This window comes from Aythya marila (assembly GCF_965140915.1).
Source record: "Aythya marila genome assembly, chromosome: 4".
Lineage (NCBI taxonomy): Eukaryota > Metazoa > Chordata > Aves > Anseriformes > Anatidae > Aythya > Aythya marila.
Window position 1 is genome coordinate 16,400,560 of NC_139045.1, and position 22,584 is coordinate 16,423,143.

Below are 22,584 nucleotides of genomic sequence, written 5' to 3' on the forward strand. Positions count from 1 at the left end.
ACACAGAGAAGCTAAGGTATTTATTTCAGGCTTTTTATTGGCACTAGTTTGGAAAACACAGCATAAATGAATTTCCTGAGTTTCCAAGATCTGTTGTTATCTTACATTGAATTTAACCGGTCTGTTACCTCTTACTTTCTGGCCAAATTCTCTCTGTATTGCTGGCTTTTAGATACAGAACCCTCCCACAAATCCCTTTATAGAGTTTTTATCCAAGCGAACTTCGATATTAACGAAGTGATTATATAAAGAGCATAGGAAGTGGTCTTTCTGTACTCTCAAGAGTGTAGCATGTGAAACTCAGACCTCATTCATGCTAGATATGTAACACAAAGGCCCAGCACAGGCATAGGTGGACTGCTAAACCTGTAGCAGCAGCAGCATGCCAATTAATAACCCATTACAAGAGATCTCTGGCAGCAGGCTTTGGCTTTTGATCCCAGACCAAATGATGGCACAAAGGAATGCTCACAGCACACTGCTCACTGTGGGTGCCATTACTTTTGGTAATGACTATTACTACAGTCCCTTCTGATAATCCCTTGCAGTCACCACCCAGATCCCTTCCAGTTCCTTTCATGAGTGCCAGCAGGCTTTCTTTAAATACCCATCTACTGCAATATATTCAATTTCTCTGTACAAAAGAGGGAGATCAGTAAAATATTTACAAAATACAGTAAACAGAAATAGAACAACCGCTGCAGATTAGTAAGTTTTAGCTAAATACTAAAATGTGGTCCTTCAAGTCACATAAAAGTCCTGATCACAATGTCCATGGAAATGTAAACTTGAACTCTGATCCCTTTTTAGTAATATAGCCCAGCAGAAGTGGCAACGCTTCAGGCTTGCCCTGTCAGCATCTAGGCTGACTTCACCCTGACCACCTCCATCAGATTTTCCAGAATATCCTTTTCCTGTAAAGTACGTACGATATTATGACCCAAAGAGTTGTTGCGATGAGGTTTTGAGTCAGGTGTTCCGCGTGGGATTGACTGTCTCGCATCCTCCACTTAAAAGGGAAGTAGTCTTCAAACACTTCGTGTCCAATGTAGACCAGGATGGAGTTCATTCCTGAAAATAAGCACAGGTCACGCCATCTGGAAGAGCAGGTACGAGCTTGCTTCAGAATAAGCAGGCAGAGGCATGCCAGGCTTATGAAACAGTGGCACTGAGACAACGACAGCTCACAACAACTCTGCTCCTTGCCCCGAGGGTGCTATGCATTTGTGTTTGCTTTCAAACACAGCCTGAGGGGTTCACCCCTCCAAAAGGGTATTGAAAAGGAACATAGATAACCTATATCCTAAATTGAAAATATAACCAGATTAGTGCTCCTGCAATTTTATTGACAGGAATAATCAGTTTTTGTCTTCAGCGTGGTTGAGTGACAAACTATTTGGTGAGATCTATTGCCTTTACAAACAAATGCTGACTGCCCTTCAGGGCTCTGGGTTTTCTGGTAGGAGACATGATACTGTGCCATCACGCTACTCATTTTCCTGTCCAGATACCGAAGCTGCAGAAAGGTTCCCTCTGCTGTGGGTTCACATTCTATCCTCACATGTTTGTCACGAGCCCAGTGTGGTCAAAGCCACAATGGGATGCTTTGGGAGACCAGCTTATCTAAAAACGCAGAGACAGGACCTACGCGGCTGCCCAGGGGATTTCGTCTTCCAGATCTTCAGAAGTGGTATTGCTCTGCTGACAGGCCTCTGACTTTCCCACTAGGTTAGCTAAGTCTCAGCAGTCCTGTCCAAACCAACTGAGCCAGCTGTGGTATTTTTCTTGGTGCTGGGCAGCTGTTCCCTGGGACCTGAACTCGAGACCAAACTTAGAATAGTCATTTGGCAAGAGCAGCTTCCAGCCCTTGTTTAAACACTGGCAGTTCATCTCTCAAATTTCTTGCCTGGTCTCCAATTCTATGCAAAAATTTGTCTCAACTTAATAATTTTGGCCTCCTTCAGGGTACCTCATTCAACATCCCAACTCCTTTAAGACAAAGGAAGTGCACAAAACGTAACAGGATAGTTCAGAAAGAAGAGGAAGAAATATGTTTCCTGCTGTGATTTTACTGACCTGGGTAGAAAAACGGAGCACCTGACCACAGTCTCTTGACATCCACAAGGTAATATATCAGTAATAAGAGGATGAAGGCAAAGCAGCTCATTGTTGTCACATACGATGTAGACCTACACGCGTTTTCAGTAGAAAGGTTAGAGAATTATGTGATGCTTACAGTTCGCAATATAAGAAAGGAAAAACCTTCTCCTAGGTAAAATAACACTCTAACAAAGTCATACTAAAAGCTCTTTGCTTACCATAAGTTCTTGTTTATGGGAATAAATCCTTCTTCTTTAGAACATTTTGTCAAGATAGCAGAAATAATTCCCTAGAATAGAAAGTTGCTGAAGTTTATATAACAGCTGCAACATATTTCAGAAAGTTTGTGTTGAATAAAAATATGTCTATTAGAGAGCTATCCAGTGATACTTAGACTGTGTTAAGTGAAATATCTGACTTACCATTACTATGCTCCATATCAAGAACCGACTCAGAATCTGTTTGTGCTGGTCTCTGTAGGACAAGATAATTTTTCCTGCCTAATATTAACAGAATACAAAAAATGAATTAAGTCCTGTAAACGTAACTACATGTTGAGAGCCATGTCTATCTGCCACTAGCTACCTGGGCTAAGGCAAGGAGCACCAGTAGGGTTTACAACAGCCAAGGGTCTGAAAAGCTCAGAATGGAAACTCTGCAAAGAATCTACACAGATGGGGGAAAGACCTAACTCCAACCCACCAAGCAGAGGTGCACCTCATCTCCCTTCCCTGCTATGTTCCCTACGATAGAGAATAATGGGATGAGCAGCTTTGTTAGGTTAATACAGGGTAGCTCTCACCTCGGGCTAAATTGGCCTGAGAGCACTGCTCTGAAAAAGGTTTTGTTAGAGCCAGTCTCACCCATAAATAAACCACATTGCCTCCCCACTTTCAAGATTCCTTCAAATCTTTACAAGACACAGCCAGAAAGAAAAGAGGTACCTGCAGTCCCAGAAACGCCATAAGAATGGTGTTTATGGTCCCCAGGATCCCTTCAGGATCATATGGCATTGTTGTTTGGTAGAGCACCTTGAAGAGAGAACAGTTACTTACTAGAGCACACCCAAGCAACCCGTCTCCTTTCTTTGCCACCCCCCTCCACACCACGCTTGTCTTTCCAAGCCTCTCCTGACAGCTGCACTTGGTGGTAGCCTGCAAACCCAAAGCTACTTACACTAGAAGAGGGATGCTGATATATATGGTTTTCTCCAAGAATCAGCCGATCAATGTAACCGGCTGCTCCTCCAGTGCAGTTAGGATAGTTTCCAAAATCTCCAATGCCCCCAGGACCAAGATAGCCCCTGGGACAGAAACAAAGAGGTTATGGCACTAAGTGTTGGCACTCTCTACCTGAATTGCAGCTGACCACCAGCCCAGCCCAGTAAATGCTAGATGTTTTCCCTGGCCAGAGGTACACACGTACTTTAGTACCAAAGTAAAGAAAGCTTTTTAATATGATAAACGCTTCCCTTGAGCCTGCTGCCCTAAAAGCTTTCCTCTGTCCTTTCTTTACTAAAAAAATATATTTTCTAGCTGGCAGGAGGAAAACAATCCGATGCCCCAGAGAAAGTAGTCTGAGTCTTACCTGGGACAGCCTGGCACGGGTAACAAAAAGGTCAGGCAGAGCCAAATCACTTCTAACATCAGAATGAAAATCCACTGGGGCCAGTAGGGTAGAATATCCTGCAGAGCAGGACATGACATCTCCTGCATGAGACGAAGGGAAGGGGGAACATTAACTGGCAAATAAGAAAGATGCCTTTGGGGACATCCTGTACTTCCTGACAGGCAGCTCCCCAGATACAAGAGGGAGCTGTTGTTGCAGAGCTGGATTCTGCCAACGGACCTTTCATTTTCATAAATGATTTCCAGACACTTAGTTATTTGGGGGGGGAACAAACCAAAACAAAAGCCCACAATGTTTTTCAGCTTGGAAAATGTCGAAAGGAATTTTGATTCATGAGCAGAACAAAAGCCTTTTGGGAAAACAGACTCCAGAAAAGCCAAAAAGCAGTATTACTTTCCCCTGCTGTGAAAAACCACTGCCAAAATTAACTGGACAAAACACAGGCCACGGGACTCAGCAAAGAGATGCCTGTCCCTCAGGTCCCTTGGCAATGGAAAGTCATCAAGAGTGCCTGGGAGTGCCTGCTTCTAAGCACCATCAGAACGGATCAGTGAAATCCTCAAATAAAGCAAAATTAGATGCGATAAAATGCAGAGTGGGACACTGAAGGGTGCACACTCCCTGAGGTTTTCACCAAGCCATGCCGTGCAATGCATCAGAGATGTTACGTTTTCTGTTTCTCATGTGTTCTTTGTACCTGAACGAGAGAAAAAGCTCCCAAACACTTTGGATCCAGTATCATTTGTCACCTCCCCCTGTGACTCACCAAGGTCCCACTGTCAGCCCCAGCTCTTGTAAACAGGAGTTCGAGAGCAGCAACCACCAGGTACGTCAGACCCAGCCGCTGCAGCACCCCAGGGATGCGCAGATTTTCCCAGGACACTGGAAAACACATGCAATGTGAAAGAGGGGCAGACACAGGCTCTAACGTAAATATTTGTATCCTTAAAACTAAGTTACCCTTCCCCAGGCAGAGCTGAGAGCCACGGTGCCCACAGGTAGGTGGAACACCTCCACTCTGCCACCCCATTTTCTGTAAAATATAACCCTGGGAAAGTCAACACAGAGATGACAAACTGCCCAGCACAGGGATCAAGAGATCTGAGATTCTGAGAAAATGGTGTCAGTCTCTTACAGGATGAGATGATTTTTACGAACCCTATTTTAACTTAACATTTTTAAAAGCATAACAGAGAAGCAAACTGGCCTGTGTTAGCTGACCAGATACTTCTGACAGTAAAACCTGATGGGAAAAATCAGCAATGCAGAACTGAACAGCACTCTACAGGACATCACTGAACTGTCCTTGTTCTGATGGTCAGTACAGCAAGGCTGTGTTTTCTCATCAGCCTGGCCCTACAGTTGTGGAAAATGGGAAGAGAGTAAGTTGCACTTACGTGGCCCAAGGCAGTAATTGGGATTCACAACTATGACTCCCAGCAGGATCAGCAGAAAGCTCCTCCAGAGGATTTTCCCGAGCACTTTCCGCTTGGAACTTCCCCACCTCAGCATGGAGCTCAGTGACAGCGATATCGATGTGCCCATAATGAACACAAACCTAGAGAAGAGAGCCGGTGGGAAATGGAGCAGGGAAATATCTCACACATACAGCAGCAAACGCTAACACTCTCTAACGGAGTAGCCCACGTTGGCCCAACAGACATCTGTGTGCCCTGAGTGAAACTGGACAAATCCATCTCTTCTGATTGCGAGGAATTTCTAGACAACAGAGCTTGCACAAAGGGGCCTTTCCATCTCCTTCACTGCCCAGCTGGGACAAAAAAAAGTTCAGGAAAGCAATGGCCTTTCTGCAGCAATGTATACACCACCAAAATATTACATGACCTAAAATCAAATCAGCATCTTCAGAGGAGTAAAGCACAAGCTGCAAAATTATGATTTGAATTTAGAACTGACCTGCTCCTCCTCTCTAGCTTAGGCACACAGCCCCAGTCCGGCTCCCATCTCCAAGAATAACCACAACCACTGCGTATTTTAGAGAAGCATGCTAGGGGCAGATGGGATAATTGCTCCCCAGTGGAATCATTATCTGGTTATAGAGAGATTAGCTTAATCCAAAATTCCCTTGACTGTTTTATCTCCGGATACACTTATTATCCACATTCATCATCAGTCCAAGCTTTGAATGTTGCCAAATTAACAGCTTTCAACACAGCAGCGTGGCAGTGGGCTCCAAGGCAATACTGCACTTCCACTGGCAGCACAACCCCAGGCTTCCCACTGCCACTGCACAGGGAAAGAAAGGAGAATGTGGGGCAGCCAAAGGCTCTTCTACTGGTTCATAAAGACCCTGCTGTCATCAGGAGGGGCTAGTTCCCATCAGCTGCTAAATGCAAATTCCCTCCTCCAAGTCCATTTCCACATGGAGGCAAGGCGCATGCAATGTTCCCTTTACAACCCTTAACATCACTTGACATACTATTCTTCAGGAAGACCTACCATGGAAAAACCAGATCTGCCACTGTTAATCCTACAAAGAAATAAGAAGGAACACATTATTTACCTCAAACCTTCCCTAAATTTTAACAGCATTATTGTCGAGTTTCCAGAGGAATGGCTGGCTGCTTGCAGTTTTTTCACACCCCGGTATCTAAACACTTTATAAGCAAAACTTACAAAGAGCTAATTATCTTGCTTCAATGCTTTTACTATTCTCCAAAAGTAGGGTCAGAACTGTGTCTCAGGAAAGGTTTTGGGAATGGGATCCCTGCTATTCTCCACTAGGGCAACACACTGCCTGACCCCTTCCCATCAGCTTGCCAAGCACAGCATGGTATGTGTAGAGCATCAAGCACCGTGGGCTTGGCCACAGTACCAGACTGTTTAATGACTGTAGTTCTTAAAAGGTAAAGATATGAAACTGTCAAAAATTAAAAGGTTACAAACAGATTGTGATTTGATATTATCCCATCACTGTGTGTATCGCTTCTCCCTGATGATCCAGATACTGCGTTCATGCAACTTGGCAGAGCATCCTAGTCTTCAATTAAACAACAGCACATTGCAGCAGGTAACCGTATCTAGATATTGCTATAGCTAAAACACGAGTTAACTGCTTCCGTTGTACTTTACCATTCCAACTCTCATGTTTGAAGAACCAGTATTTTCCTCCTCCATAGTTCACAAACACCATAATTATAAGAGAGAGCCTAAAAAGACAACAAAGTATCATGTTGATTAAATACATGTATGAACACACAGCTAATGCTTACCCCATTAAAACATTTCTAACTGTGATATCTGGTTTATTTTATTTTTAAAGCAAGATTATGTACAAGGCTTCCAGCTTTGCTGAGCAGGAAGCAGCATTTCAGTCATGGGTGGTGGTGAACCGAAGTTAGCTCCTTCACACAGTGCTTTCACACAAAGTATGTTGTTCTCTTCCACCCTGAACCACAACTTTAATGTTTCCTCAAACTAGATCAAAGGCAAAGTGTTTCAGAAAGCCCAAGAATTAAAACCTTGATTCTCTTTTGAGTAAAACAGACGTGCTTGATCTGTCTGTTGCTCTGCTGTGTATTTCCATACGCTGTCAATCCATCATTGGAAAAATCTAGTTCCCCTTGGAAGAGCTGCTTTAGGGTAAATCTTATGCTCACCCTCGGAACGTGTCCAGGGAACGCAGGCGCTGGCGAGAGGTTGTGCTCCACAAACGCGGGGCAGGATCACTGCTAACGGAGTCCGTTGTGTTTGGGGATCCCAGCTCCTACAGGAACGAACCAGACACATGAAGTCAGCAGCTGCCTATGGAACAGGGGTCAGCAAATGCAAACTTCTGCATACTGCCTTTGTCTTTGTTGTCCCCATCCTCCTCTTCTTTTTACTCCCCTCTCTGCTATTTCTAACCTCCTCGTGGCTCCCCTGTGTTGCAATACATGTATTTGACAGAAAAATGCAGATGCTCCACACTCCACCTTTGACCAGGGTGGAAATAATAATCCACTGAAAAGAGCCTGTGTTTGAGACTCATGAGAGCTGGGTCCAGTCCAAATCAGCCACAGACTTGCCGGCACTGTGAGTGCTGCTTTACAGCACAGCTAAGCAGATCCAGCTGCTGACTCTCATCAACAGGATCAGTCCCATCCCACTGCATCGGCACTTGTCCGACACTTCAGAGACAAGTTTAGAGAGCTAAACCAGCAGAAAATTAATCCTTTTAAAAGCAGGACTGGCTGCTTTCCAGTCCAGTTCCCTAAACCACTCTGATCAGCTCCAATGACAGCACAAAGAAGCAGACACTGCTGTAACACAGATAATCAGAGGTAAACAACAAGAATTGCTGCAGAGCTCTGCTCCCAGCTCTTTTGACTCCAGGCAGGTTTGGACCTCCTAGATGCGAAGCCCAGACAGCAACAATCCATCTATGTTTTAGTACAAAACAGGGCCCACAAAAATGTCAGCTCTAGGGCAGCCAGAGAAATCTTAGGTGTAGCTCCTACCAAAATTCCTGTTGTGCTGCAAGCAAACACAAAAGTTGGTATTTCCTCCCTGCCCTTGTATTGCTTGTATCAGATGGGGACAATGTTTTCACTGACACATTTCCTTCAAGGGGACTAAAGAGGGCATAAAGCTGGATGTTCAAGACTTGCAAGAGCTGTGTTAGAAATCCAGGAAGCTTGTCTGGAAACCCTGCTCAGCACTCTGTTGAAATAAAATTGCCTGTCTGGTACCAGTATAAGATTTGCCAAAGGGAACACACATGCAGGGAGAATGACTGTTACTAAATGAGTCCCCAGATGCCCAGATAGCATGTGTTACTCTGAGGCAGAAATACTACAGAATGTAAATTTGGTCACTCACAGAATTAATCAGACGATCCGTTTCCCTAGGGTTCAGTTTCTTGTAAACCCAGTTTCTGACTGGATCAATTCTGAAAATTAGTAACAGTTTAAAAGACAAAACAAAACAAAAGGCACTTTACAGTCAATTTCATCTTCATTTCAACTGTTTAGCAGTGCAAATCAAAAGCTGGGACAGCCTTTATTCCTGCTTTCCCAGCTCACATACGTTACACTGATGTGCAGCCAGTACCTGTGACCCCAGTTAAATCCAGTTACCTGACGACACTGCCACAAGCTCAGGTTTGGGACCTTTATTCTCAGGTTGTTCACAGGCAGGGACAACTCACGTCACCCAGTACACAGGACCAACAGCTGCATCTGTTATGACGCTTAGGTGCCATGGCCTTGTACTGCTGATTCAGGGCTATGCCCAGGAACAAGTCACAGAGGGTGAGGCAGGGTGTGCATCAGCTTACGGCAAATGTCAGCTGCTCTCCAGCAACTGCTCTACACACGAGGTAGCATGGCTGCAAGATACCTGATCTGCAGGCAAGGACTTCAAAATGCTACCATGCTAGGATGCCTGCTTTTAAATTGGTGGCCCCATTTCACACGCAAGGAGGTGTTACAGTGCTGTTCACTTACTTCATAACAAGGCGCCCGGTGATCAGGATAGCAAGGATTCCCATATAGACCAGGAAAGCAAAGAGAATAGCTACACGAAAGAGAGAACAACACAACTCTGTGTCTTGTACACCGCCACCACTCAGCAGCCAGGATTTGGCCAAGTGTGACATAAATGCGACAACCAGCCCAATCCACCCCCATCACGCCACTTTCTCCACACAATACGTATCCCCAGCCTAAGACCCAGAGAGAGAAAAACAAAACAGAAAGAGGCTAGTGATTAGTGACTGCAAATTTTGGCATAAAAAAGGCTAAATGAATCCACACTGCACCACAAGGCAGTGGTGAGGAAAGAGTTGATGTGCCATAAGTTTTAACGAAGAAACTAGGAATTTAGAAACAGCCTCAACGTGAAGAGGACAGGAGAAGGTAATAAACTGAGTTTGCAAGCACAGAGGGTTTTTCTTTCCAGTTTGAGAACTGGACAGAAGTATAACCTAATACAAAGGACAATGATGGAAAGAGACAAAGGCAAGAGTTCAAAACAGATGTGGAAAAAAAAATGATGAACAAAAAAGCAAGACATGAGGTTTAAAATTAAAAGCACAACAAGAAGCAGAAATCCAAACACTGTACGGCTTATTTCCCGTTTTGTGAGACAAACAGGACAGAGGGAAGAAGAACCAGGATCCTGTGTATGTTCAAAAGCATGCAGGGAAAGAGGAACTAACAATGAAAACATCTCCCTCTGGACAAATACCCCCCAATTTTTCTGGGCTAATCCCTGCTCCAAAAAGGTTGTGGTCATGCAGTGCCTTGTGCAAACAGGCCTGATGCTGGCCTTGAGGCTGGGATATAAAACATAAGGAGGCAAGATGCAGAGAGAGGAGAGGAGCAGGCCCAAGACACATCTTCAGTAATGCATTTTTACGAAGCAGGTTTTGCTGGGAGACACGCAGGTTCTAGAATGAAAGGGGAAAGCAGAACGTTACATACGGAGGTAACTGTTGATGGGGCCTTCGTTGATGACTACATCACAAGAAACTGTTTTGGTGCTTGTGCTTAGGGTCTTTATCACCAGGGAGTAATTGCCAAATTCTCCAAAATGATACTGAATCCTGCAACGGATAAAAGAAACGAAAGCTGCTTGGCTATTACCACTACGTGCGGGTGCCATAGTGGTACATGGGGGGCTGTAAGCCAAGCATCACCCTCCCCTAGCCCAACACATGCGCTTCCCCCTGTGGCATCGCCCATCATCCTGCACCACCAGTCCCTTTGCGAGCAGAACCAGGCTTTGGCATAGGCTGGCCCCACACACAGAGCTCTGGATCCTGCTTGTGCCTAGACCCGTTACAGCACGGTGACCGGCTGGCGGAGTGGCTGCGGGATGGCCAAACTCCAGGTCTCCACAGCCACGAAAGAGGCGAAGGAGCCGCACTGCTGGAGGCACAAAAACCCCAGCAGCAAACCAAGCCCCACGACGACCCAGAGGCTGGCCGGCGGCGTTCCCGGGGGGCTGCGCACATACTTGCAGAGCTCGCTGCCGGCCAGGGAGCCGCTGAGCAGCAGGCTGAGCGGGTGCTGCGTGTCCACCACCACCACCGCTTTGCCCGGGCCCCCGTCTCCTCTCGGCGGGAGGACGGCCAGGAGCTGGTAGGCGCACTGCGGAGGAAGGAGAGGGTGAGGAGGCGAAGCGGCGGGCAGGCTGCATGGCGGGCAGCACCCAGCCGTGCCCCCTCACCCTGTGGCAGGCACCGCAGCGGGCGAGCAGGCGGAGGCCCTGCTCGGGCAGCTCGTTGCGGACCAGCAGCAGGGCTTGATCCATCCTGACCCCCGGAGGCCTCCACCGCTCCGCAGCCCCCCAGAGTGAGGAGAAGGAGGAGGCGGAGGCGGCTGCGGGGCCATCCCCAGGCGGCTCGGTGCCGCCCGGTGCCAGCAGCAGCGCGCCCAGCGCCGCCGCCACGGCCGCAGCCAGCGCCGCCGCCATTTTGTGGCCGCCCTGCGCCGCTCCGCTCCGCTCCGCCCCGGGGCGGCTCCGACACCGCCATCGCCGCTCCCCGCCCGGCCACCGCCGGCTCGGGGAGCCCGGCCGGGCCCGGGGAGCCCCCGGCTGTCGGTTCTGGGTCCGATGCCGGAGGTGCGGCCATGGAAAAGAAGCCGCACTCGGCGAAAAGGGAGTCGCCGCCCCGGGAGGCGTCGGCGGCGCTGCTGGTGCTGCTGGTGCTGCTCCTTAACGCCCTGCTCTACCTCTACCTCAGCGAGCTCCGCGGCTCGTCCGGCCGTGCCGAAGCGGAGCCCAGCCTCTGCCCTTTCGGGTACTTCAGGCTGGGTTCGGTGAAAAATTGTTCCCCCTGGCTCTCCTGCGAAGCCATCAATAGGGAAGTCAGGAAGCTCAAGTGTGTTGGTGCGGGAGCCGTGAAAAAGGTGAGTTGGGTCTCTCTTTTCTTCTCTCCTGTGGGTAAACTAGCAAAGGCTTTCCCTGTTAACTAATTTCACTAATTAATGCCCATGCTGCTGTATAACTGCCCTCACAGCAGCTAGTTGCTGCAGACATCCTGAGGCCTATGGCAAGAGGTACCTCGCTCGCACCGAATGACATGCGGCAGGGATGGGCGCAGTGCTTGCGGAGCCTGATGTGGCTGTGGCAGAGCAAGGCTGGCCACCACACCTTGAAATCACGTATGAAAGCACTCAATCATTTAATTCATCTGCCCATTCCAAAGAAAACCCAGGAAATCATGGTGCATCCATCATGTGTTGTAATTACAACGTGAGGAAGGGCTTGCTGTGACAGGTACACAGCCAACCTAGAGCTGAAGCTCACGGTGTAACGGTTGGGCATCAGTGCAGGACTTGTGCCGGTGACTGTAGTTGGTAGTTGTGACCATGCAGTCACTAGCAGGCCAGCAGCAGATGGTGATGGTGTACGAAGTGTCTCCGAATGTCTTACTTGTCTCTTCTGTGTTCTCAGGTCTTTCTTTCTGAGTGGAAGGAAAACAAAGTGGTTCTGTCACAGCTCACCAACATAGAGCTGAAGGAGGACTTCCTCCATGGACTAAAGATGCTGAAAGCACTACAAAGCAGGCACGTTGTCCGTCTGCTTGGCTACTGTGAGAAGCAGTTTACAATCCTCACCGAGTACCATCCTCTAGGCTCCCTGAGGGGCTTGAATGAAACTCTCCACATCCCCAAATACAAGGGCATGAACACCTGGCATCGCAGGCTGATGCTTGCCATAGACTACGTGAGCATCATTCGCTACCTGCACAGCAGCCCTCTGGGCACCTTAGTGATGTGCGATTCGAATGATCTGGACAAGGTGCTCTCTCAGTACCTCCTGACAAGTGACTTTCACGTCCTGGTGAATGATTTGGATGCTCTGCCTCTCGTGAACAAGAGCAGTGGCAGGCTGGTGAAGTGTGGTCATCGTGAGCTGCAGGGCGAGTTTGTAGCTCCCGAGCAGCGGTGGCCCTATGGAGAGGATGTGCCGTTCGATGATGACCTCATGCCTCCCTATGATGAGAAAACAGACATCTGGAAAATCCCAGATGTCTCCAATTTTTTCTTGGGCCACGTTGAAGGGAGTGACATTGTGCGACTGCATTTGTTTGACATCCATGCAGCATGTAAGAGGAAGGACCCAGCCAAAAGGCCTTCTGCCCAAGAGATCTTAGACACCTACAGGAAAGTTTTAACTCTGCTGATTCGGGAGGTGGCCATGCCTGGTACTAGGGAAATGTTATAATGAATCATGAGACAAACGGTAGACTGAAGTTGATCTTATTTATTTAGCTTGCCTGAAGGGCAAAACCTCTGTCCTGGAAACTGAGAAGATAAAAAAAAAAGAAAAAAAAAAGAAAAAAAAAACTTTGTACTTTTACCTTTTGATTAAAAGTTATCCACCCAATGCTGGAGCTGTGCTGTGCAAGTTTTCCATTTACATGTTTGATCTATCACTGGAAGAGGATTAGGGAGAGAAATTAAGTTTCATGAATATGGGGTAAAATTGGTCTCTGAAGAAACAGAAATTTTCTTTTGTGACATTTACATGAAAACTCCTAATACACACACACACACAAAACATTTTCACAGAAAAAAAGTTCTTTAAAAAAGAAATACTGGCCAAGTTAAACTGATTGGCACAGGACTGGGGAGCAGAGACCATGGCGTGCCCCTCTCAAGATCTGTGCTGATTCCAGTGGCTTTGGCCCATGTCTTACCACAAAGCCCTCACTCACTTCCCTACGGAGTAAAAGCAGTGGTCACTCAAAAATGAGTACCTCAGTTCACTTCAGATTTTGGTGAACCCTGATGCCAGATTCCCAACCACTGTGCCCAGCCTCCCTGCTGGATGGGGAATAAGGCTGCTCTTACAGAGATTGTTCTGTGGGCCCCATGCCCCATTAAACGGCATGTCACTATTTTGTAAGCAAGCAGATGATGCAGATCCCGCAGATAGTGCTTAAAGATGCATTGCCCTGATTTTCAAGCATTTGCCCTCATAGTGTTCTCAGCCAGGCCCTCTGGATACAAAACTGTAACACGGGAGTCTCTGGATCTTTTTTAATTCATTTTTTAATCTGAACTCTGTTCAGCAGAAAAAAAAAAAAAAAAAAAAAAAAAAGGCTAGGTTTTGTTTGTTTGTTTTGTTCAGTGAGTTTAGGAGAAAGCTTCTGGTACTAGTATGGATGTTACAGCCTGGTACCAACAGCTGGAGAAGGAGAATCATGCTGCCTTAATCCAGCAGTAGACCCTGTTTGGTGGGACTAGGATTTAGCTGTTCTCTTGGTGAAAAAACAAACAAAACACAACACAACAAAACAACACAACCCAACAAAACAAAACAAAACAAAAAAAAGGAGAATTACCATTACACACCTGAGGACTTTCTGTTCCGTGGACAAGGTCTCTGAAAGATGTTAGGGCCTGAGACAACTTTCCTGTTGTCAACTTGAGAGGTGATTTGTAAGCAGAGAAGTACACTGTCCTTTCTGCCAAGGAGTTTGTTTCCGTTCCTTGCCATGCTGATATTCCTCTTCATCTAAACAAGCAAAGTTGTAACTGCCCTGGGAAAACAGTCAGTTTTTATACATTGTGTTCAAATGCATGTGTTCTACTGCTACCACAATTTTATTGTAAATAGGGAAACTGCCCTGCAAATTACAAAATTCATACCTGATGCCAAATAATGCCAGCAGGATTCCTTCAAAGGCATTGTGGCTTTCCTTTCCCAGTAGGCAGTCTATTTTCTTAAATTAGCTGTTTTTGCCATTTTCCAGCTGTGCAGTCCTAGCCAGCAGACCTCTTCCTAGTGGTTTTCCTGCTCCAGTTGTCAGGAATCAAAGCTCAGAAGTTGCAGTCTCCAAAAACTTTGGATGCTTCATGTTTGTGTTGGACTTTGACTCAAAACACCTTAAAAAAAATGAGGAGAAAAGAATGCTGTCTCTGCTGTAATTATATCATCCATCCCGTGAGTTATTAATAGGGTTAATCAGATCTGTACAGTTCCAGCATGAAGCCAGGATGTGCAGCAATTGGAAAAGCAACCTATTGTAGGTCCTTGAAAACAGGGATCAAACTTTGAAGGGAAAAGGGTCAGATCCTTTGCATGTCCCCAGAAGCATCGTTACCTCTTGTAAGCCATTATGTGTACTTGAAAGAAAAATCGGCACCTGATGGCTGGGAAGTAAATATGCTGTCTGTCTTTTATGGCAGTTGCAAGGACAGACAAGAAGAACCTGCCGGGCTTCTCGTGCTGGTCTCTCAGTTAAGCTTCTGCTTGGATTCTTGCTCTTCTGTTGCGCCTTGCAAGCAGCCTTATTAATTTCCCAGAGTGAACAATAAATGGTAACAAATTCTCGTTCTGAATAATTATCTTGCCTTGGAGATAAGGTAAGATAACCCCTTGCCTGGGTGAAATAGTTACAAATTAAAAAAAAAATATGATGTTGCTCTAAACATTCACCCTTAGCATTGGGTCCTCCACATCTCTTCCCCGTTCCCTCCTACTCAGCTTGTGTGTTGTACTTCAGCAAGAATAAATTACATTTTTCTGAACACAGCGTTATGAAACTTTAGGATTTTGTTTCAGGGATGTCGTTTCTGTCTACGGGGGAACACTAGATGGCAGCACGAAGGTCAGCTTAGCTCGAGTTAGCGGCTGCAGTCTCTCATGCCCAAAGATAGCCAGGATCTGGCCTTGGAGCCAGCCCTTTGCTAGCATATTTCAATATTCCCCTGAAAGAAGGCATTGTGTTTGCATTTTCAAGCCCGTAGTACCAAGACAGATGTAGGGGCTGTCAGAAGAGCCACCCCACACGAAGGGGCCACCTCCCCTTCTTGTGTAAGTTACCATCCTTTTTAATCACAGCCTGGTCCAACCTCAACCGAGGTTGAGTGTCACCTCCTTCTACCCTTTCAGTAAAATCAGAGGAGTCTGCAGGCTCTTCTTTCTGTTCTTCCCATTGAGCCCCTTCCACTATCTCAAGATATCATGAACCCTGTTCTTCCCTCGTTTCCAGCTCCTTTTCCCTTAACTGGAGTCTAGGCAAGGGTTTGTGGAAAGGGAAGAAGAAGCAGGACAGCCCTACGTGCAGTTGCCTCCCCTCTGCCTAATTATCTCTTCTGGCCGTTCCAGTTTTCACCATCAGTGACAGCCTTGGCAAACATCTCGGGGCTTTTCTGCCTCGGTACAAGCAGCCGTTTTATGTCTGGTGGGCAATGCCCCCTCTTTCATCCCCAGAACACATCCTGCCCAGCCCAGCCAGCCAGAGAGACAACCAAAGCAGAAGCTGTCTCCCTGACTTAAGAAATAGCACCAGGGTCTCAGCTGGAAACCTGCTGGCTCCCCAGATGGGGCACTGCTGTGCCAGCAGCAGAGGAGTCAGGTAGAGCAAGGACGTGCCAGCTGAGCCTGCTGACAGCCTGGCTGCTGATGCCAACTGTGTCAGGGCACCAGGTCCCGCTGCTGGTACAGGCTCCACTCACTCTGCCCTTGGTCCTACACAGTTGCCAGAACAAATTCCCAATGGATTTCCCAATAAGGTTTAGGGCTTACTGGGTATGGTTTGTACCACAGGACACAGAATGGAAACTGTCTCAGAGCAGAGTATCAGATTCAGTTTGTGCCCACTGCTTTCTTTTTCTCCTCAAGATCATCCAAAGAATAGCACTGTCAAGGTTATGCTGGTTAGTGTGTGTTATCTTTCTCTTGTTTGTTTTGTTTTATTTTTTTTTTCCAAACTGCTTGCTAGCAGCAGGCTCCTTGGTAGCTGAAGTTTGATGTAGTGTGTTTCAATTTGTGTGATGCAAGTTTCAGGTCACATCCTAAAAACAGTCCTATAATCCTAAATCCAGGAATCCAGGTGAGCAGCCTTTACTGCATGTTCAACACCATCAGATGTAGACAGTATTGTATGCAGATCCACACCAGCTGCTATTGAGGTCTGGGTACATGCTGAAGACATGAAGTGGGCACATCTTTATTTAATTGAATAAAGCCTTTTTTTTTTTTTTTTTTTTTTTTTTTTTTTTTTTTTGAGGGATACTTTCAAAATCCATGCTACTCTGCTACTCTGTATTTAATGCAGTGGTAACTATTAAATGTATCAGAAGTTTAGAATACCACACCAACTTTTTGAAATTCTATCACAATGCTAAACCAATGTTTTCCTTTGGTGCCACATAAACAAAATATCAGATCATTATCTCTGTGAAACAGAGGCAGTGTTGTTCACAAAATATAATTGTGAGATATTTGGCAGAACTTGCAACTGTAAACTGATTCTATCATTATGACTGTAATGTCTTACCAATAGTTGAGAGACCCTGGGAACAAGAAAAAAGTGGTTCTCAAGTTCTTCTAGCATGATATAATGCATATATTTGTAGAGTTCAACCAAATAAATTATATGGTAGATGGTACTTTTTAAAAAGAAAAAGGATTCTGTGGTTTTATTTTAATTGAAATACTGTATACTTGAGATGACCACATGATTTCCAATAATTGCCAGTCTGTGTTCTGAAGTCTATAATCCAGTATTTATCAGGATTAAATGGTGAATATATTTGCATTACAATGATATTTATGTCTCAGCAATTTCTGATTCTGTTTAGCCCAGGGTAACTCAAAATCCATTAAAAATTATATATTTTTTATATACAGACACACTCAGATTCCTTGGCCATAATTTTGAAAAGAAAGCTTTCTGTTTCCAGCATCCACATTTTGTATAGGAAGTAACTGGATTTGCAAAGCTGTCAAATGTTCAGCAGCTTTCAGTCAAATCTATAATAGTTGGTAAATGCTAAGGACTTTCAGAAAGTGAATTCTTTCCCTGTAGAGTTGGAAGATTTTTCAGCAATTCTCTCAGTGTTTCTATGGGACTATGGATAGATTTCTCCATGGAATGATCAAAGTTCCCACTTTTGAAAAAGCAGGGATTTAAAAAAAATTAAATCACGAAGCTATCCATTTTTTTTTTTCCCCTGAGAGCTGGTTCCTGTGAGAGATTGTGTAGTTTCACTATAGCTGAAAGGTATATTTGGTACTGTGCAATGCTAATAACCAAGCCACTGAGCTTAGGTCCCCACTGGCTAAATTTTGTCAGAACAGCTTGTGACATGCCATATATTATTATTATTATTATTATTATTATTATTATTATTATTATTATTATTATTATTATTATTAGTTTGGTGCCGACATGCTTTGATCACAGGCCAGGATGCTGGAGGTCAAAGGCTACACAGGCATAGCACAAAATTACAGTCTGCTCTCTAAAAGCTTTAGAATAAGAAACAGAAAATAACTAATGTCCTCCTCTTGCATTAGCAGCATGCCCCAGGACTGGCTGTTCCATTCCACCTCATCCAAACTACAAATAAACTACATAATCTGCAAGGACAGGTCACATATGGCACACAACTACAACTACAAGGCCTGACTTTGCTCTGACCAAATTCAACAGCAGTTTATGCTCCAATTTCTGAAGGTGCTCAGAAGCCTAAGTCTAAAAGAAAAGCCCAGGCTACAAAAGGAAAGGACAACGTACCAAGGCAAGCTAACCTAGCTTTGGAGTCTACCAGCTTTGGATTTTGAGCCAGATTCCTAAAGAAAGTCATACTGAAGGCCTATACACCCAAAAATCCTATTGCAGAAGGCCAGCAAGTGAGAGATCACTCCTTGCTCTCAAGTTTGCAAAGCTGTTATACTCACCACAGCAGCAAACATTGTGTTCCACAACCTAACCCCGTCCTACACAACCTAACCCCGTCCTACACAACCTAACCCCGTCCTACCCACAGCTTAACATTTGCTAACTTCAGAGGGATATGTGGGGGAAGAAAGTGTTTCTGTCTCTCTTCTAGGTTAGGGGTGGGTGGATTATCTGAGCTTTAAGTTGAGCGTTTAATTAACTCAAAGAAAGCAAGCACCTGCTGAGTGACCCAGAGTCCATTCCTATGTGCTGGAGGAAAACCCTGAGAGTTGACGTGATGTTTTGTGGATACAGGCCTTGGTTTCATCAAGAAGGAACCTGGGTGCTGAGTCCTGGGGTGTCCAGGGTGAAGCTGCAGGATTAACACAAAGAGCACCTTAAAATAGAGCTTAAATGTACCTTCTCTACACCCAGTACAAGGAAGCCTGATTGGAAGTGAGGTGTACGGGTAGTAGTGAAACACAAAGAAGATCCATGCTATTTGCACTTTGCCAGGCCTGTGAACCAGAAAGTTAAACATACTAAAAAAATGAACAAAGAACCTCAGCTTTGTGAGAAACTGCTTAAAATCCCTGTGAAATCGGGTTTAATTTACTGTTTTGAGTCATATTTCGTAACTAAAGGCTCCTTTTCTTAGTGGTTTCCACAGTTCTGTGCGCGGGTGCCATCCCCATTTAATGACCTAGAATTATGTCTAATTGATGTTCTTCAACTCTCCTTTCCCACTCCATGGGGGGCAAGAAACTTTTCTCATGATAACAGTGACTTAGCCTTTTATTTTTGGATGTTCTCATCTCCTACCCCTTTACGTCCTGACCTGGGGCCCCTTGGTATCCATCTGTCCCATAGCACAGAAGCTGGGTGACTGGGCACATCTTGCATTCAGAAAGCAGGTACCCAAAGGATGAAGTTCTCCCCACCCGGTCAGACTTTGGTATAGCAGATCCCATCCTAGTGAGGTGTCTATATCCCCTCCTCCAATCTGTATGGGACCAGAGGTACTTCCTGGGCACAAAGCGGACTCATCCTGAACGTTTGAAATAGGATAGGTGCCATCATGCCCTCAAAAGTACTTATGTCAAAACAAAAATAGTTGTGGTATCTGAAGATATGGTGAAAGGAAGTATCAGGACCAGAGATAGATATGAAGCAGTGCAGAGAAGGGACAGCACACTTAGCCGAACATGGCTCAGTCGTGCCACATGAAGCAGCACAAAGAAAATGAGTGTGCGTGTGTTAGGACATCCTCTGCCTGCCTAGTTAATGGGCATCTCAGTAAGCGCTTCAGATGACTTTTCAAATTTCTGCACCAAAACGGTCTCTCTGCTCCCCTCTTTTTTTGCCAAAGCATAATCAGGTAGTTGTGCTTTCTTGGCATTAGGCGCATATAGAGCATAGAGTAAGCTCTCTTCCTCCAGAAGCCGCACAGCCAGCAGCTCCCACTTCGGCAGGGAGAATAAATAAATCAATAAAAAATCTGAAAAGTGCTATGGCACTTTGGCAACCCAAGCTATGAGAGAAGTGCAAGCACTCGAAGACCGTTCGTAGCGGGGGGCGCAGGACACCGCCATGAGGCAACACACGCCCCCCCCCAAGATGGCGGCCCGACGTCATTTTCCACCGCCCGCGCGCCGCCCCTAGCGGCCGGGCTCCCCCCGCCCGCTTCCCTCATGGCGGCGGCTGCGGCGGCGGCGGCCGGGGGGGCGGGAGGCGGCGGCGCCTCAGCGGCGCTGGGCGAGAGCGGCGCCATCGACTACTCGGTGCACGAAGCCTGGAACGAGGCCACCAACGTGTACCTGCTGGTGGTGCTGGCCAGCCTCGCCCTCCTCGTCTACGCGCGGCGGTACGGGGGGAGAAAAAAAAAAAGGGAAAAAAAAAAGGAAAAAAAGGGGAGGGGGGGGGGAAGTGCGTGGCGGCCCCACGCGTGACCGTGCCTTGCCCCGCAGGAACAAGAGGAGGATCCTGCGCATCTTCACGCTGCCGCCTGCTGCGGAGACACCGCCCGAGCCCAACTTCTACGACAGCATGAAGAAGATCCGCCTGCGGCAGCAGCTGGAGATGTACTCCATCGGTGAGGGTGCTGTAGGGCCAAGGGTGGGTCCCGTGTGGGGTGGCCCCGAGCCCGTGTCCTCGAGTGGTGGGGGCGGCACGTGGGGCCGCTGTCCCCTGCATGGGCGTCCTGCGGGAGCATAGGGCACCGGGCTGAGGTGTGAGGGAGAACAGAGCGGGGGAACGGTTGTCAAAACACAGCTGGGCTTGAATGTGGCCAAAAAGCAGACATAATTGTAAAACTGCTGAGCACTGTGTGGGGAATAGAGTATTTTAACTTCACACGCTGAAAATAAGTGAGAATTTTTCCATACCACCAAGTGCCGCCATTCCCATCTTGCTGGATGTCAGGATGGAGATGGGAAAGAGTGCTGTGGGTCTGATATTCCACAGGCCTACTTCACAAAAACACCCGTGTGTGCTTCACCTCTGCCATATATGCACACCTAGATGGAAAATGGGCAAGAAATATGAGGTGAAACTGCCTTCTAAACAGAAGGAGTCTTAAACCAGGCCACTGCATTCTGTGCAAACAAAAAAAGGGCATACTTCCTGCAGAGGAATGAATGCTTGTTGGTGTTTGTTGTATGTTGCACCACACACAACTCTTTGATCCTCCTTTGCCTTGCTAACTAGATTACTTCTGAAGTAAATGTTAGTATGTGGCTCCTATACTGTGGAGGAGATGAGCGCAGATCTGCTATGTGACTAACGAGTTGTTCAGGCTGCCTGTTGTAGTACTTCTAAAACCATAGGCTTTAATTTTATTTTTTAATGAAAGGATCTGAATGGATTTTTTTTTTGCCATTAATGTACAGAAATATTGCTGTGACACTACTGCTCAGATCTTCAAAGGGCGCATGCTAAAGGACAAGTTCCTTGTGGTGACCGAGACCAGGCCTTGTGTACCAAAGCTGCAAAATTACTTTGTTGGATCTTAAATCTATTTATTGCTTGTTATCTAGATACATGTATGATATGTACTCATGCACATACATAAGTGTATGTACACGTATATGATGAGTGTGATTTGTACTGATCAGTGTTTCTTTTTTTCAGCACGGAAGTACGAACAGCAGCAGCAGCCACCAAAACAGACTGAAAGTGTACAGCTGTCAGTGGAGTGACGCCAACAGTTGTAGGAATTCAGGACTTATTTCCAGCCTTGATAATATGAGTCAGTGTGGAGCTATTTTCAATGCCTCTTAATCAATACACAGCCGAAGGCAAGGGGGAAAAGGGGCAGTCCTAAAAGCTTTGATCTTGGTAGCTTTTCTCCGAGCCCCCTGAAGTGAACTGAATGCCTACTGAAATATTTGGCATGAAAGTAGCAGACACAGGACAGACCTGCTCAGAGAAGCCCCTGAGGGTAAAGAAGTGCCATCTTATTGATGTTTACTGCCAGCACCTTGGAAATCAGCTCCTGCTGTCTCTGATAACAGCACCTGGGAGGAAGTAAGGCAGGACCTGTCTACCAGGAAACTGTTTGGTTCCTTGATCATGCATTGAATTTGCTGAATGCATTCAGTAAATGCGAGTGAAGATGCTGTGGCCTTACCGCCTAACGAGGGCAGAGAGCTTTGACCAGCAGCAGCAGCGCTGGCCGTGGAGCAGGTTGTGATCTCCGCGTTGGTTTGTGCGCAGTATTGTGAGCCTGTCTTTGAGACATTCCCAGAACTAAGAAGTACGCGGTGAGACGCAGGTCTAAAAGACACTGCAGCAAATACTGTAATGCCATAGCAATGGCAGTTAGGTAAATTTGGTCAAATTGGTTTAAAGAGTAGGATTGTCTGTAAGCATTTGTGTGAATGGAAACACTACCAAAAAGCACAGGGTTCATTCAGAAGTGACATCGCGCCCTGTTCCGTTATTTTTCCCCCCCCGTAAATCATGAAATCGGTTCATTTAAAGAAACGACTTTTTAATAAAAGCCTCTTAACCACGAAAACCCCTCCGAGGCGTCTCGTGCTGTCGCTCCTACGCGTTACGGGAACGGGCTGCGGGCGAGCGCAGCACGGCGGAATAAAGACCATTCATCCCCCACAGCCTGCAGCTCCCCTCGCCAAATGGCGGCCCCGGGAGGTAGGGGAGCAGCCAGCGCCCAGGGCTCGTCCCGCCGCGCCCCCTCCCCGGAAACAGCGCCCTCCCCTCAGCGC

At 46.4% G+C, this 22,584-nt stretch overlaps 3 protein-coding genes and 1 long non-coding RNA gene across 4 annotated transcripts; 2 read left to right on the forward strand and 2 right to left on the reverse strand.

Annotated features, from left to right (window-relative positions):
• Positions 1 to 28: 28 nt before the first annotated feature.
• On the reverse strand, positions 29 to 11,173 carry HGSNAT (heparan-alpha-glucosaminide N-acetyltransferase). The gene is made up of 17 exons (XM_082759129.1): positions 10,903 to 11,173; positions 10,690 to 10,823; positions 10,155 to 10,276; positions 9,177 to 9,246; positions 8,551 to 8,620; positions 7,350 to 7,456; positions 6,823 to 6,899; positions 6,190 to 6,220; positions 5,127 to 5,287; positions 4,496 to 4,611; positions 3,688 to 3,809; positions 3,277 to 3,403; positions 3,045 to 3,131; positions 2,523 to 2,600; positions 2,319 to 2,389; positions 2,077 to 2,189; positions 29 to 1,071 (listed from the first exon to the last, which is right to left on the reverse strand). The coding sequence occupies exons 1-17, from the start codon at positions 11,146 to 11,148 to the stop codon at positions 890 to 892; spliced, it is 1,914 nt and encodes a 637-aa protein (XP_082615255.1). The 5' UTR covers positions 11,149 to 11,173; the 3' UTR covers positions 29 to 889.
• A 44-nt stretch (positions 11,174 to 11,217) lies between these two features.
• On the forward strand, positions 11,218 to 13,076 carry POMK (protein O-mannose kinase). Its single transcript, XM_082759130.1, has 2 exons — positions 11,218 to 11,585; positions 12,133 to 13,076. Exons 1-2 carry the CDS (start codon positions 11,307 to 11,309, stop codon positions 12,904 to 12,906), a joined length of 1,053 nt encoding a protein of 350 aa, XP_082615256.1. The 5' UTR covers positions 11,218 to 11,306; the 3' UTR covers positions 12,907 to 13,076.
• Positions 13,046 to 14,385, reverse strand: LOC309877609. Its single transcript, XR_014317387.1, has 3 exons — positions 14,337 to 14,385; positions 14,040 to 14,222; positions 13,046 to 13,117 (listed from the first exon to the last, which is right to left on the reverse strand). It is a non-coding gene; the product is annotated as an uncharacterized lncRNA (long non-coding RNA).
• A 5,619-nt stretch (positions 14,386 to 20,004) lies between these two features.
• Positions 20,005 to 22,371, forward strand: SMIM19 (small integral membrane protein 19). The gene is made up of 3 exons (XM_082760049.1): positions 20,005 to 20,222; positions 20,326 to 20,450; positions 21,488 to 22,371. The coding sequence occupies exons 1-3, from the start codon at positions 20,050 to 20,052 to the stop codon at positions 21,553 to 21,555; spliced, it is 366 nt and encodes a 121-aa protein (XP_082616175.1). The 5' UTR covers positions 20,005 to 20,049; the 3' UTR covers positions 21,556 to 22,371.
• Positions 22,372 to 22,584: the final 213 nt, after the last annotated feature.

Coding starts and splice junctions, on each gene's coding strand:
- HGSNAT (XM_082759129.1), bottom strand. CDS start 11,148: ATGGCGGCGGCGCTGGCTGCGGCCGTGGCGGCGGCGCTGGGCGCGCTG. Junction 7,457..8,550: donor CGGATCGTCTGATTAATTCT/GTGAGTGACCAA, acceptor TCGTTCCTGTAG/GAGCTGGGATCCCCAAACAC. Junction 5,288..6,189: donor GCAGATCTGGTTTTTCCATG/GTAGGTCTTCCT, acceptor TCTCTTCTCTAG/GTTTGTGTTCATTATGGGCA.
- POMK (XM_082759130.1), top strand. CDS start 11,307: ATGGAAAAGAAGCCGCACTCGGCGAAAAGGGAGTCGCCGCCCCGGGAG. Junction 11,586..12,132: donor GTGCGGGAGCCGTGAAAAAG/GTGAGTTGGGTC, acceptor CTGTGTTCTCAG/GTCTTTCTTTCTGAGTGGAA.
- SMIM19 (XM_082760049.1), top strand. CDS start 20,050: ATGGCGGCGGCTGCGGCGGCGGCGGCCGGGGGGGCGGGAGGCGGCGGC. Junction 20,223..20,325: donor CTCCTCGTCTACGCGCGGCG/GTACGGGGGGAG, acceptor CTTGCCCCGCAG/GAACAAGAGGAGGATCCTGC. Junction 20,451..21,487: donor GCTGGAGATGTACTCCATCG/GTGAGGGTGCTG, acceptor TCTTTTTTTCAG/CACGGAAGTACGAACAGCAG.